The sequence below is a fragment of the Ranitomeya variabilis genome, chromosome 6 (genome assembly GCF_051348905.1).
Source record: "Ranitomeya variabilis isolate aRanVar5 chromosome 6, aRanVar5.hap1, whole genome shotgun sequence".
In the NCBI taxonomy this organism is placed as follows: domain Eukaryota; kingdom Metazoa; phylum Chordata; class Amphibia; order Anura; family Dendrobatidae; genus Ranitomeya; species Ranitomeya variabilis.
Window position 1 is genome coordinate 335,872,722 of NC_135237.1, and position 16,800 is coordinate 335,889,521.

At 42.8% G+C, this 16,800-nt stretch overlaps 1 protein-coding gene across 1 annotated transcript in view; it reads left to right on the forward strand.

Annotated features, from left to right (window-relative positions):
* The first annotated feature begins 605 nt into the window (after positions 1 to 605).
* Positions 606 to 16,800, forward strand: part of LOC143783273 (uncharacterized) — a 143,779-nt gene continuing 127,584 nt past the window's right edge. Inside the window, exons 1-2 of the mRNA XM_077271685.1 lie at positions 606 to 731; positions 9,917 to 10,477. Coding sequence (XP_077127800.1) covers positions 626 to 731; positions 9,917 to 10,477 — 667 coding nt within the window. The 5' untranslated portion in view covers positions 606 to 625. The remainder of the gene's footprint in view (positions 732 to 9,916; positions 10,478 to 16,800) is intronic.

The following is a 16,800-nucleotide window of genomic DNA, read 5'->3' on the forward strand; positions in this document are numbered from 1 at the left end:
GCGGGAGGGGAGACTGTGAGCTGCAAGGACCTGGGATGTACATGTGAGCATGTGCCAAAATAAAACATTTCATTGGTCGTGGTCTTTTCATGTGACCGAAATGGACTATCATTTATATCGGACAGCTGACACACTGAGGCCACTCCCCCTGAAGAAGCGACATCCATGCGAAACGCGCGTCGGGTACAGCTGGATCCCTTACTCAATATACTTAATATAGATAGTTAATATGTACAGCGCACACCAGAAAACATATAAGTTATTCTACAATAGATTGGGTATATCAGAATCCTCTTGATGCAACATACTGGTGATCCGCTCCATAACTATGCAATCCTGACCATAGCCTCCGGCCACTGCTTTCCCTTCACCTTTGGATCGAAACTTTGTGTACACACAGAAAATTTCATAGAATGAATGTGTACTTCTAATTAAAAAAAAGTTTTCTTGTATTAATAAAACATTTAAATTATTATGAAAAATGACTCATCCTTTTAAATAAAAAGAAAAAGTTGTCAAAGATAAGAGAAAAAAAAACTTTTTTCTATAAATTGAAATGTACATTATTAATTTTTCATTTGTTTTCCCATTACAGATCACTTGAAAAAAAGCAGCCAAGTCTACAATGAAATCTACTTGGGCATTAAAAGCTCTTACAATAATACTACTTTCAGAGTCTACTTTTGGGCAAGTTATGTATGAGTATGAAGATGATGAGGATACACAAGCAGGTAGGAAGCTTTCTCCTCGACACCCTAAAAAAGGCAGAACACATACTTGGTACAATAGTAAAAATTATTGTTAAAACAATAACATGTAAATCACTACATTGCCATCAGAGCGAGCACTCAAAAAATAATATCCTGCAAGAAAATGGTGTGCCTGACGAATAGCGAGAAAGTGTGAAGAGAGGACAGCAGTCATTTCATGTAAATCAAAATAATTATAGGATGTAGTGTACTGTAACCCAAACTAGGAAAAGTAAAAAAGTGCAATAGTGCATCAAAATAAAATAATCGGGTCACAGATCCCAAAGACCACACTGGGTGGCATCCATCTTGATGTGGATTTTGGCTAGTTTGTTTTGCCCACAGAACTCAGTTGTCAAATAATTTGAATAGGTTTCGTAAAGTTAGCTGCATTCCAACTAAACACAAATTAGAGGGATTAACACCAAAAGAAAAAAAGGGGGGACCTTTTAAATATTGATAAATACAGTGCCTTGCGAAAGTATTCGGCTCCCTGGAACTTTTCAACCTTTTCCCACATATCATGCTTCAAACATAAAGATACCAAATGTAAATTTTTGGTGAAGAATCAACAAGTGGAACACAATTGTGAAGTTGAACAAAATTTATTGGTTATTTTAAATTTTTGTGTAAAATCAAAAAATAAAAAGTGGGGCGTGCAATATTATTCGGCCCCTTTAACTTAATACTTTGTTGCGCCACCTTTTGCTGCGATTACAGCTGCAAGTCGCTTGGGGTATGTCTCTATCAGTTTTGTTCATCGAGAGACTGAAATTCTTGCCCATTCTTCCTTGGCAAACAGCTCGAGCTCAGTGAGGTTTGATGGAGATCATTTGTGAACAGCAGTTTTCAGCTCTTTCCACAGATTCTTGATTGGATTGAGGTCTGGACTTTGACTTGGCCATTCTAACACCTGGATGCCTTTATTTGTGAACCATTCCATTGTAGATTTTGCTTTATGTTTGGGATTATTGTCTTGTTGTAACACAAATCTCCGTCCCAGTCTCAGGTCTTTTGCAGACTCAAACAGGTTTTCTTCAAGAATGGTTCTGTATTTGGCTCCATCCATCTTCTCATCAATTTAAACCATCTTCCCTGTCCCTGCTGAAGAAAAGCAGGCCCAAACCATGATGCTGCCACCACCATGTTTGACAGTTGGGATGATGTGTTCAGGGTGATGAGCTGTGTTGCCTTTATGCCAAACATATCGTTTGGTATTGTTGCCAAAAAGTTCAATTTTGATTTAATCAGACCAGAGCACCTTCTTCCACGTTTGGTATGATACTTGTTATGATCCGGTGACCCTGGAGCCGCATGTGACAATCTCTGGAGTTAGTGGTACCTGTACTGACCGCAATCCTAATACTAACACTGCAACTAGAAGTAGCCGTGGGATGTACCTGACATGGCCTAGACACCTCAACACAGCCGGAGGACTAAATACCCCTAAAGATGGAAATGGGAAATCCTACCTCAGAGCACAGCCCCAAAGGATAGGCAGCCCCTCACAAATATTGACTGTGAGTCAAGAGGAAATACGTACACAGGCAGAAAAGACAGAGTTTAGCAAAAGAGGCACTACTAGCTAAAATAGAAAAAGGATAGGACAGAGTACTAAGCGGTCAGTATTAAAACTCTAGAAAAATCCACAGCAGAATATACTATCAACTACATCTTACTAAAGACATAGGATGTATATCTGCATCTCCAAAGAATCCAGCATGACAGAAAAATCCAAACTAAAGTCTAAGCTGGACAAAAACACAATAGATTGCACTGCACATAAAAGCACCCTGCATGCGTGCTACAGAGAACAAAATCAAACACTTATCTTAGCCAAAATGACAGCAGGGCAAGTGGAGCCAGACAGAGATGCAATCCCTCCAAGATACAATGGACAACTGGCAGGGATTGATGGATTCTACAAACCTAAATACCTAATAGAACTGCAATAAACAGAAACACCTGCCAGATTACAATCCAGAGACCACTGCACTACCACTAGCAACCACCGGAGGGAGCCCAAGAGCAGAATTCACAACAGATACTCCTTCCATTTCAATATGATCGCGTGCACAGTGCTCCTTGGGATGTTTAAAGTTTTGGAAATCATTTTGTATCCAAATCCGGCTTTAAACTTCTCCACAACAGTATCACGGACCTGCCTGTTGTGTGTTCCTTGGCCTTCATGATGCTCTCTGTGCTTCAAACAGAACCCTGAGACTATCACAGAGCAGGTGCATTTATACGGAGACTTGATTACACACAGGTGGATTATATTTATCATCATTAGGCATTTAGGACAACATTGGATCATTCAGAGATCCACAATGAACTTCTGGAGTGAGTTTGCTGCACTGAAAGTAAAGGAGCCGAATAATATTGCATGACCCACTTTTCAGTTTTTGAATTTCCACAAACATTTAAAATAACCAATAACTTTCGTTCAACTTCACAATTGTGATACACTTGTTGTTGATTCTTCACCAAAAATTTACATTTCGTATCTTTATGTTTGAAGCATGATCTGTGGGAAAAGGTTTAAAAGTTCCAGGGAGCCGAATACTTTCGCAAGGCACTGTATGTCTCAAAGTATGTGACTATCCACAAGTATAATAACAGTAATGCTACTCATAAACGTGAATAAACACAACATCTGGAATGATGTTCAATAAAAACATATCTTTATTAATGCATAACACATAAAACTATTAAAATATAATACAAAAAAATTCATATATCAAAATACATAGATTTAAATAAAATATAGCAGTGGCATCAGTAAGTATACATATTAAAAATTAATCCAAGTTGATTGATAATTAGAAAATACAGATACCCCAGCAAATATCATAGAATAAACATACCATATACAGTAATAGGAAATAGGACCAAATCAGAAAACCCCAGGACTCCAATGTACAATTTGCCAGATGGCTTTTTTAAGGAGTACTCAGAACCAAATTAGTAATTCTTGCGAAAGCCACCTGGTGAAACCTACGTTGAATATCTTCCAACCCAGAAAACCAATGATCTATCAAAATTGCACTGATTGACTCCTTGAAGAGGAGGCTATGTTCCCACAATGAACTTATGGTTAGTGTTGAGCATTCCGATACTGCAAGTATCGGGTATCGGCCGATACTTGCTGTATCGGAATTCCGATACCGAGATCCGATATTTTTGTGATATCGGGTATCGGTATCGAAACAACATTAATGTAAAAATGTGTAAAAGAGAGAATTAAAATAAAAAATATTGCTATACTCACCTCTCCGACGCAGCCTGCACCTTACCGAGGGAAGCGGCAGCGTTCTTTGTTTAAAATTCGCGCTTTTCTTTCCTTTACGTGAGTCCCGGCTTGTGATTGGTTGCGTGCCGCCCATGTGACCGGCACGCAACCAATCACAGCAAGCCGTGACGTAATTTCAGGTCCTTCAGGATTTTAAAATTACGTTCCGGCGTTGTGATTGGTTGCGTCGCAGTCACATGGGAGACGCAACCAATCACAGCAAGCCATGACGTAATTTCAGGTCCTTAAGGATTTTAAAATTACGTCCCGGCTTTGTGATTGGTTGCGTCGCAGTCACATGGGAGACGCAACCAATCACAAGCCGTGACGTCACGGGAGGCTGGACACGCGCGCATTTTAAAATGGGCGCGTGTCCAGCCTCCCGTGACGTCCCGGCTTGTGATTGGTTGCGCCGCGATCAACCAATCACAAGCCGGGAGGCTGGATACGCGCCCATTTTAAAATTTTAAAATGCGCGCGTGTCCAGCCTCCCGGCTTGTGATTGGTTGACCGCGGCGCAACCAATCACAAGCCGGGACGTCACGGGAGGCTGGACACGCGCCCATTTTAAAAAGCGCGCGTGTCCAGCCTCCCGTGACGTCACGGCTTGTGATTGGTTAATGGCGGCCATGTTGCCGGGACGCGGACCAATCACAGCAAGCCGTGACGTAATTTCGTCACGGCTTGCTGTGATTGGTCCGCGTCCCGGCAACATGGCGCCGTGACCAATCATAAGCCGGGACGTCACTGGAGGCTGGACACGCGCGCTTTTTAAAATGGGCGCGTGTCCAGCCTCCCGTGACGTCCCGGCTTGTGATTGGTTAATGGCGGCCATGTTGCCGGGACGCGGACCAATCACAGCAAGCCGTGACGTAATTTCGTCACGGCTTGCTGTGATTGGTCCGCGTCCCGGCAACATGGCCGCCCTGACCAATCACAAGCCGGGACTTCACGTAACCAAGTAAAAGCGCGAATTTTAAACAAACAACGCTGCCGGTTCCCTCGCTGAGGTCCAGGCTGCGTCGGAGGGTGAGTATAGCGATATTTTTTATTTTAATTCTTTCTTTTACACATTTATATGGATCCCAGGGCCTGAAGGAGAGTTTCCTCTCCTTCAGACCCTGGGAACCATCAGGAATACCGTCCGATACTTGAGTCCCATTGACTTGTATTGGTATCGGGTATCGGTATCGGATTGGATCCGATACTTTGCCGGTATCGGCCGATACTTTCCGATACCGATACTTTCAAGTATCGGACGGTATCGCTCAACACTACTTATGGTGCGTTTTTAATGTTGCAGAATTTCTGAGCCTAGATTTAAATTAGGTTGCTTGTGGTTTTTTTACTGTGTTTTTGTTGCTTTTTTTTACATGTGATTTTTTGTTTGACACTGCTTTTTTGCCTTTTTTTTTCTTGTGTCATGCTTTAAATAAAGCTACTTTATTTTTGACACCTCCTGATATTTGGCTTTGACAAAACATTATTGATATACATAGATGTTGATCAATTGTGTTTTTGATGCTTTTCCATCCCGGAAACACATTACAAAACGCATGTGCATTTTTTACCTATGGATTTTCTGTATCTAATGCAAGTCTATCTGGAAGTTCAGAAAACTCAACGTGCCCGCAAGACATATTGACATGTTGCGAATTTAAGACACACACAGCAGGTCAATTTACACTGAGTAAAAAAAAAACGCATAAGATATCTATAAGTCCCATTCACTTTGCCAGAACTTTAAGACGCTGCTTTTTTGATGCAACAAAAATATGCAGCTTCAAGACCGCATTAAAAGCTCATTGTGGGAACCTAGCCTAAATCTCAATGGCCTGTACTGTAAACTTAAATGGGGTTGACCACCTTTGAGGGCAAATGTTTTTTCTTAACTTAGATCCATGTATTTTAGACTAAAAATCATTTTTGCAGCTAGGCTTTATTACACATTTAGCAACATTTGGCTTTTACATCGTCTTTGCTTCCTTGCATATTCAACCTTAATGTGTTATGTGGCTATAAAACATTGGAGAGGAACTCAGAAAAAGACAGATAAAAAGAGTTGCAAACTATCCTGTTAGTTTGTCAGAACGAACTCAGTGATAGATCCTTAGGTAAACTTTTCCTCTCAGCTGATTTATAACCATAGACTATATTACAGAGATTCTCCAGGATCTGAATGTTTGTTCCATGAAAATAAAAACACTTATACTCACCTTCCATGCTGGTGCTGTTCCAGTTGTGTCAGCACTAGTGTACCTGGGGCTGATGTGAAGTTGTTATGTCACGTGAGTCCTGCACCCAATCAGTGCTGGCGCGACTTTCCCCACCTTCAGACATATTAGTAATCAAGAGGAAATGAGTGGCCAGCTGCTGCACTCACCTTCTCTTGATTAGGCATATGTCTAGAGGTGGGGACAGTGATGGCAGCACTCATTGGGTGTAGGGCTCATGTGACGTAATAAGTACACGAGTATCGACTCTGCTGGTATGTTGCCGACACAGGACTGGAGTATAAGTGCTTTTGTTTTCACGAGGGAAAACATTCAGATAACTGCAAGAAAAATGAGGATCAATAAACGCTTATTGTTCTCTGCTCAAGCATGTACAACCTACCAGCAAAAAAGGGAAGGTGAAACAGGAGCTGTCATGACTCGGTCGTCTGGTGATCCAGGACCAGGGGCTCCTTCCTTTTCTCTAATGCTAGGAGGGGCCCTAGCTCACCCTGTTTCCCGGGTTACTTCTGAAGGTGAAGATGCCAGGGCAATGTACCTTGCCTTATCTCCTCAATCTGCCCTCCATCTGTACCCTTCCCCCACATAATCGAACCGCAGTACACCAGCCAGACGAACAAGGTAACACGAACAAGGGCAAAGGAAAATACAAGGCATACAAATATTCACTCAAATATAACACCGGGGAGTAGAAGATGGGGAAAAAGCAAAGTAGGAGAAGGAAAGAGAATTATCATACTTACTAAACCAAGCAACAGTCATAAATAAACCAACAAACGCCTTCTCATGTAACCACTAACTTTTATCCTCCCATCCATGAAGCAAAAGCTGGCTATGACAATGTGTGTCAGTCAGGACCCAGATTATATAGGGGATAGGAGTGGCTAACAGTGCTCAGCTGAGAGCTCAGACTCCCAGAGCTCCCAACATGGCCGATTAACCCCTGTACTGCATAAAGAAATTTACACTGTTTAAAAAGGTGAAGTGCTTCTTTTCAGTGCAGGAGTGGGAGCAATCAGATGCTACAGTCTTCTGGCTCCTCTCTGTCGCGGCAATGCCGTGACAGGAGGTAGGTTTTCTTCATGTTATCACCCCCTATACAAAAGAGAAAAGATATGTGCACTCTAATAGGTACTCCATGATTAGGAGACATCTTGGTTCCATGATGCAATTAAGAAATGTGTATGTAAACATGGAAATATGTGGCAAGTATGAACAATGCACATCCTAAAGTAATTTTTTAGGTGTCATGAGGTGCGCACTAGGACTCAACTTTTAGAATGTATATTGCATCAGTGAACATTTTATAGGTCAAACCTTTTATAGGTTTATCAGCATTTCACAATCTGATCAGTAGTTTCATATGTTTTCAAGCCATTATCAAGAATGAATTTCAGAAAGTGGGAAAATATACATTTTTACAGATATGACCAATCTGTACAATATCATTAGCTTATATATATTTTTTAAACTAATAGTTATGGCAATTAGTAAGTGAATGCTCACTAACATTATATACAAAGAAATAAAACTCACTCAAAGCAAATTGATGTTAGTTTAAAAATTCAGCAAATTTCAGTGATTTCTCAAAAAATGTTTCATCAGTGTCCAATTGGTTTTGGCTGAATGAAGACCGTAATATAGTTGTAGAAAAACAAATATGGCCATCCAAAGTGAGATTTCTGAACTTACCGGAAAAAGGATACTCAGACCTTTTAGATTGTTGCTGGAACACATTGTCAGAACACCAGATCTATGTAATTAGGAGGGAGTTAGCAATTTGCAATAACACTCCTTTATGTCAATAGAAATACTGTTTGCTTTATTTGTCCTGGCTAGGGCTTTCAAAATGAAGTCGTCTTTGAAAAATATTTTACTTTTCTTTTCAGCTTGAAAAGAATACCAGCACAGAAAGCAAAAACAAATTAACATTTAATATACGATAAATCTTGTGATATATTTCACTTTTCTTTGTTGTTTTTTTTAATCTAGTGTAGGTATTTACAAAAGAAACTTTAGGCAAAATTCATGCCAATCAGCTGTGATCATTGGGGAAATTTACAGCTAGCCATTCATGTCTACTCGTTCAGTGGCTGCTGCAGGAAAACAAAGGCTAAATATGTAATGAATAGACAGTCCAGGTTCAGAAAGGGAACTAATAGCTTATACACTGCTCAGCATAAATGAGTACACCCTCCTTGAAAGGTAAGATTTTCATCAATATCTCATTGAATGCAAGAACAATTTCCAACGTTTTGACAAGTTTGAGTTTCATAGAACATTTTTTCGACCCATAACTTGAAAGTAAGGTTAATAATATAAATTTCATTACAAAATCTTTAGTGTTACTTAAACTAGCTGATGCAAAATGCTTCTTCAGAATTTCCTATAGGAGTTCAGGTGGGTTTAGATCAGGAGACATACTTGGCCACTGAATCACTTTCATGCTGTTCTTCTTCAGAAATGCAACAGTGGCCTTAGATGTGTCTTTTGGATCATTGTCCTCTTGGAGAAGTGCACGTCTGCCAAGAGCACAGAGTGATCGCAGAGTCTTCTCTTTCAGTACAGAGCAGTATATCTATCAATTCATGATACCATAAATGAAATGTAGCTCTCCAAGACCAACAGCACTCATGCAGCCCAACATAAGGACATTGCCAAAAACCATGTTTCACTGTAGGCACTATTCATTTGTCTAAATTCATTTTTCTAAATGCATTGTGATTACAGTGAAACATGATGGTGGCAGTGTCCTTATGTGGGGCTGCATGACTGCTAATGGTGTTGGGGAGCTACATTTCACTGATGGTATCATGAATTAACAGATGTACTGTTCTATATGTCTGTTCTATATTGAAAGAAAAGATGCTTCCTTCACTCTGTGTACTTTTTAGAAGTGCACTTTTCCAACATGACAATGGCCGCCGGGAGATCGAGATCTCGGCGCCGAGATCTTGGGAGATGAGATCTCGGCACCGAGATCTCCATCTGCGCGTGCACTGCCTCCCGTCGGCCATTTTCCTGGAGTCCACCGCCGCACAGGAGTCAGGAAACCATGGAAGAACTTGCGGGAGGCTCTGGCCTTTCACAAAATGTCAGCAGAGCCCCCCGCAGCATCGGGGACACAGCGCAGCACCGCCACTGGGACACCCACTGCGGCACGCCGATAAGCTATATACGCATTATAAATCGCACCCCCATTTTCCCCAAAAAAATTTTGGGGAAAAAGTGTGTCTTATAATCCGAAAAATACGGTATATTATTAACCTTACTTTCATGTTATGGATAAAAAAAATGTTCTATGACGCTCAGTCTTGTCAAAAATTTGGAAATTGTTTTTGTATTCAGTGAAATAGTGTTTAAAATCTCACTTTTCAAGGGTGGTGTACCCATTTATTCTGAGCTCTGCACATGCTTAATTTAATTCACAAATGCAGGCTGTAGTTTTGGAATCTCTTCCAAGTATGACAACTAATGTCACTTTTAACAAACCTAACAATCACAGAGGAACCATAGGAGGAATCTCCCATTGATGAAACATTGTATTGAGAGACATTAGGTTTAGAGTTCTTTTATGAAAAGTGTATTTATTATTACATTTTCTTTGAATGCACAAAATACATGTTTATATTTGTTAACAGGTTGCCGAACTGCTATGAATGATTTAGTGTTCATCGTTGATGGGTCCTGGAGTGTGGGATACGCTGACTTTGACACCGCGAAGAACTGGCTGATAAACATAACCAGCAGCTTTGACATCGGACCTGCTTACACCCAGGTGGCTGTAGTTCAATACAGTGATTTACCAAGGTTGGAATTTCCCCTTGGGCAACATCGGACAAACCAACAACTTATTAATGCCCTAAAAGGCATGAAATACTTGGGAGGAAATACACGGACAGGACGAGCAATTAAATTTGCTACTGAGAATGTTTTTCCATCTTCCCAGAGGACTAATCTCACCAAAAACAAGATAGCCATTGTGGTTACCGATGGTAAATCCCAGGATGATGTGGTAGAGATTGCTGCACAAGCCAGAGCACAGGACATTATTATGTTTGCAGTTGGAGTTGGTTCTGAGATCACCAAGTCTGAACTAGTGTCAATTGCTAACTCTCCATCCACTGACTATGTCCTGTATGCAGAGGACTACACCACCATAGACAGGATTAAGGAGACCATGCAACAGAAGATATGTGAAGGTAATGTCCCAGTATATGGTTGTTATTTGTGATGCTAAAAATCAATTATTATAACTGGCAAACTCAATTAATGATCTAGAAATGATGAATGCATGTGTCCATATTTTCATAAGATTTTAGACTTAAAGGAGTTGTTCAGGTTTGACATGAAAGTCTACAGACACTGAATGTAACAGCAGAATTGTGGCTTCTCACAGCGAGGACGACGGGAGACAACAAATATGCATTATCCATACTCTCAGCCAAATCCTGACTAGATCATCCTATCAAAAACAGAGACATCTACTTCATATCCAACAAATTTCATTAACACATAAGTAACAATACACAATAAAAACTAAAAGACTGTGAGATGGTGCATTAAATAATGCATCACGTGGCATGGCCATACATGATTGGTATAGAACAAAGAACATTAACAAAACCTGATTTTATGCACATATTTCTCTGTCTCTTTCCTCATGTGCAGGCATTGCATGACCTTAGGTATAGGTAAGCAGGACGCATGCAGAAGAAGGTAGACCTAATCGGAAGAAGTGCAGAAGTGGTCGGGGCTTAACAGAGGAAGTACGCAGCCCTCCGCAAAGCCCCGGTACGCAAGTGTGAACCCAGCCTTACCGTAACTGCACTCCCTTGCAGTGTCTTGTTCATTCCGATGCCAGCAGCTGCAGCAGAGGGGTGATCGCGTGTGCCCGCTACCAAAGGGAATGAATATTCACTGCCCTCCATGCTTAAGGGTGTGGAGGACAGTGAATATTCATTTCCTTAAGTAGTAGGCACACGTGGCTGCCCCACCCCTGCAGGAAGCCGGAGGCAGCGACTGACACTGTGCGCGCTATTACAGACAAATGAATATTCAGTGCCAGAGCAGTGAACATTAATTTCTCTTTAGCAGCGGGCACAGGCTTTAGCCACAGCAGCCGGCTCCTGCCTCCTGTGACCAGCTGTTCCACCGCTGCCCCTCCCCCTCCGTCTTCTGGGACCATCACTCAAGTATAACATGAGGAAAGAGACATAAAGAGTCAGAAACACTATACCACTGTATATACTCGAGTATAAACCGACCCGAGTATAAGCCAAGGCACCTAATTTTACCACAAAAAACTGGGAAAACATATTGACTCGAGTATAAGCCGGGTATGCATTGTCCCCTCATCCTCATCCTTCTATGCATGTCCCCTCATCCCTATCCTGGTATGCATGATCCCATCAGAAAAAACTTTAAAAAAAACCAAACCATCGTACTTACCGTCCCTGCACTCCCTCGCAGCGTCTTGCTCTGGTGTCAGCAGCTGCAGCGGCGAAGCGATCACTTGTGCCCACTATTTAATGGAATGAACATTCACTGCCCTCCAGGCTTATGGGCATGGAGGACAGTGAATATTCATTTTCTTATGTAGCGGGCACACGTGATCACCACGCCGATGCAGTAAGCTGGCGGCTGCAACTGACACTGTGCGTGCTATTACATACAAATGAATATTCACTGCTAGTGTAGTCAATATGCATTTCTATTTAGCAGCAGGCACAAGCTTTAGCTGCAACTGCCGTCTCCTGCCTCCTGTGACACGCCTCTGTTGTGAATTCTGCTCTTGGGCTCCCTCCGGTGGTTGTAAGTGGTAGCGCTGCTGTCTCTGAATAGCAGCATTTATCAGGTGTGTTCACTTTTTGCAATCTGGACTGGGCTATTTAGTCTTGCTTCACCCTTTAGTCAGTGCCAGTTGCCCATTGTTCCTGGAGGATTCACATGCCTGCCTGGTCTCTTCTGCTTTGCAGTTCATTTCAACAAAGATAAGTTCTGGCCTTGATTTTTGCTGTCCACATGTTGTGGCCTTATTGTTCAGTTCTTTTCCATGTTTTTGTCTTGTCCAGCTTGGTCTGTATAAGGATTTGTTTAGCCAAGCTGGTATCTCTGGAGATGCAGATATACCCTCCATGTCTTTAGTTAGCTGTGGAGATTTTGTATTTTCTGTGGTGGATATTTTCTAGTGTTTTAATACTGACCGCATAGTACTCTGTCCTATCCTTTCTATTTAGCTAGAAGTGGCCTCCTTTGCTAAATTCTCATTTCCGTCTGTGTATGTTTTTTCCCTCTCCTCTCACAGTCAATATTTGTGGGGGGCTGCTTATCTTTTGGGGATTTTCTCTGAGGCAAGATAGTTTTCCCTTTTCTATCTCTTGGGGTAATTAGTCCTCCGGCTGTGTCGAGATGTCTAGGGAGCGCTAGGTACATTCCTGTTATGGACCTGGTGGTTAGGTGCACCTGGAATGACCTGATGGTTAAACTAGAAGACAGGACAAGCTCTGGGAAGTGGGAACTCTGCTGACCGCAAATCCTAATCCTAACACACACACTAGAAATAGCTGTGGAGCGTACCTAACTCTCCCTAGACGCCTCTTCACAGCCTAAGAGCTGACTACCCCTAAAGATAGGAAAATAAGCCTTACCTTGCCTCAGAGAAATTCCCCAAAGGTAAAGGCAGCCCCCCACATACATTAACTGTGAGTTAAGAGGAAAGTCACAAACACAGGGATGAAACAGGTTTCAGAAAAGGAGGCCAGACTTACTAGATAGACTGAGGATAGGAAAGGGATCTATGCGGTCAGCACAAAAAAACTACAAAAAGCCACGCAGAGTGTGCAAAAAGACCCCCGCACCGACTCACTGTGCGGAGGTGCCACTCTGCAACCCAGAGCTTCCAGCTAGCAAGGCAATATCATGTTAGGAAGCTGGACTAGAACTTAGCAAGCACTAAGAAACATATTCAGTACACAATGAACAACAAATGAACTAGCAGGGACTTAGCTTTTGCTGGAGTAGACAGGTCATCAGAAAGATCCGAGAGAGATCTGAACCAGTACTAATACATTGACAGCTGGCATGGAGTAACAATCTGAGTGGAGTTAAATAGAGAAGCCAGCCTAGCCGCAAACGAGGGCAGCTGAGGAAGCAACCTCAGAACCAGCAGTTCCGCTCACAGCCACCAGAGGGAGTCCACGGACAGAACTCGCCAAAGTACCATTCATGACCACAGGGGGGAGTTCGAGAACGGAATTCACAACAGTACCCCCCCTTGAGGAGGGGTCACTGAACCCTCACCAGAGCCCCCAGGCCAATCAGGACGAGCCAAATGAAAGGCATGAACCAACTCGGCCGCATGGACATCGGAGGCAAAAACCCAGGAATTATCCTCCTGACCATAGCCCTTCCACTTGACCAGGTACTGAAATTTCCGTCTCGAAATACGAGAATCTAAAATCTTCTCCACCACATACTCCAACTCCCCCTCGACCAACACCGGAGCAGGAGGGTCAACGGAGGGAACCATAGGCGCCACATATCTCCGCAACAACGACCTATGGAACACATTATGGATGGCAAAAGAAGCTGGAAGGGCCAAACGAAACGACACAGGATTGAGAATTTCAGAAATCTTATAAGGACCAATGAAACGAGGCTTAAACTTAGGAGAAGAAACCTTCATAGGGACATGACGAGACAACAACCAAACCAAATCCCCAACACGAAGTCGGGGACCAACACAGCAACGGCGGTTGGCGAAACGTTGAGCCTTCTCCTGGGACAATGTCAAATTGTCCACTACATGAGTCCAAATTTGCTGCAACCTGTCCACCACAGAATCCACACCAGGACAGTCCGAAGGCTCAACCTGCCCTGAAGAAAAACGAGGATGAAAACCAGAATTACAAAAAAAAGGCGAAACCAAAGTAGCCGAACTGGCCCGATAATTAAGGGCGAACTCAGCCAATGGCAAGAAGGTCACCCAATCATCCTGATCAGCAGAAACAAAGCATCTCAGATAGGTCTCCAAAGTCTGATTAGTTCGTTCGGTTTGGCCATTTGTCTGAGGATGGAAAGCCGAAGAGAAAGACAAATCAATGCCCATCTTAGCACAAAAGGACCGCCAAAAACCTTGAAACAAACTGGGAACCTCTGTCCGACACGATGTTCTCTGGAATGCCATGCAAACGAACCACATGCTGGAAAAATAGTGGAACCAAATCAGAGGAGGAAGGTAATTTAGGCAAGGGTACCAAATGGACCATCTTAGAGAAGCGATCACAAACCACCCAGATGACCGACATCCTTTGAGAGACAGGGAGATCTGAAATAAAATCCATGGAAACATGCGTCCAAGGCCTTTTCGGGACTGGCAAGGGCAAAAGTAACCCACTGGCACGAGAACAGCAGGACTTGGCACGAGCACAAGTCCCACAGGACTGCACAAAAGAACGCACATCCCGTGACAAGGAAGGCCACCAAAAGGACCTAGCCACCAAATCTCTGGTACCAAAAATCCCAGGATGACCAGCCAACACCGAACAATGAACCTCAGAGATAACTCTACTAGTCCATCTATCAGGGACAAACAGTTTCTCTGCTGGACAACGGTCAGGTCTATCAGCCTGAAACTCCTGCAGCGCCCGCCGCAAATCAGGTGAGATGGCAGACAGAATTACCCCCTCTTTGAGAATACCAGCCGGCTCAGGAACTCTCGGGGAATCAGGCACAAAACTCCTTGAAAGGGCATCGGCCTTCACATTCTTAGAACCCAGAAGGTATGAAACCACAAAATTGAAACGGGAGAAAAACAGCGACCATCGAGCCTGTCTAGGATTCAACCGCTTAGCAGACTCGAGATAAGTCAGATTCTTGTGATCAGTTAAGACCACTACGCGATGCTTGGCTCCTTCAAGCCAATGTCACCACTCCTCGAACGCCCACTTCATAGCCAAGAACTCCCGATTGCCAACATCATAATTACGCTCAGCAGGTGAAAACTTTCTAGAAAAGAAAGCACATGGCTTCATCACAGAGCCATCAGAAGATCTTTGAGACAAAACAGCCCCTGCTCCAATCTCAGAAGCATCAACCTCGACCTGAAAAGGGAGCGAAACATCTGGCTGACACAACACAGGGGCCGAAGAGAAACGACGTTTCAACTCCCGAAAAGCCTCAACGGCCACAGAGGACCAATTCACCACATCAGCATCTTTCTTGGTCAAATCAGTCAATGGTTTAACAACACTAGAAAAATTAGCGATGAAGCGACAGTAAAAATTAGCAAAGCCCAGGAATTTCTGAAGGCTCTTCACAGATGTAGGCTGAGTCCAATCATAAATGGCCTGAACTTTAACAGGATCCATCTCGATAGTAGAAGGGGAAAAAATGAAGCCCAAAAAGGAAACCTTCTGAACTCCGAAGAGACATTTAGACCCCTTCACAAACAAAGAATTAGCACGAAGAACCTGGAACACCATTCTGACCTGCTTCACATGAGACTCCCAATCATCCGAAAAGACCAAAATATCATCCAAATATACAATAATGAATCTATCCAAATACTTTCGGAAGATGTCATGCATAAAGGACTGAAACACAGATGGAGCATTAGAAAGCCCGAATGGCATCACCAGGTACTCAAAATGGCCCTCGGGCGTATTAAATGCTGTTTTCCATTCATCGCCTTGTTTAATACGCACAAGATTATACGCCCCTCGAAGATCTATCTTGGTGAACCAACTAGCCCCCTTAATCCAAGCAACAAATCAGACAGTAGAGGCAAAGGGTACTGAAATTTGACCGTGATTTTATTGAGAAGGCGGTAATCTATACAAGGTCTCAGAGAACCATCCTTCTTGGCCACAAAAAAGAACCCTGCTCCCAACGGTGACAACGACGGGTGAATATGCCCTTTCTCCAAGGACTCCTTTATATAACTCCGCATAGCCACGTGTTCCGGCATAGATAAATTGAAAAGTCTTCCCTTAGGAAATTTACTACCAGGAATCAAATTAATAGCACAGTCACAATCCCTATGAGGAGGTAGGGCACTGGATTTGGGCTCATCAAATACATCTCGGTAATCCGACAAAAACTCAGGTACTTCAGAAGGAGTAGAAGGAGAAATTGACAACAACGGAACGTCACCATGTACCCCTTGACAACCCCAACTGGACACAGACATTGATTTCCAATCCAATACTGGATTATGGACATGTAGCCATGGCAAACCCAACACGACCACATCATGCAAATTATGCAACACCAAAAAGCGAACATCTTCCTGATGTGCAGGAGCCATGCACATGGTCAACTGAGTCCAGTACTGAGGTTTATTCTTGGCCAAAGGCGTAGCATCAATTCCCCTTAATGGAATAGGATACTGCAAGGGCTCCAAGAAAAAACCACAGCGCCTGGCAAACTGCAAGTCCATCAAATTCAGGGCAGCGCCTGAGTCCACAAATGCCATAACAGAGTAGGACGACAAAGAGCAAATCAGAGTAACGGACAAAAGAAA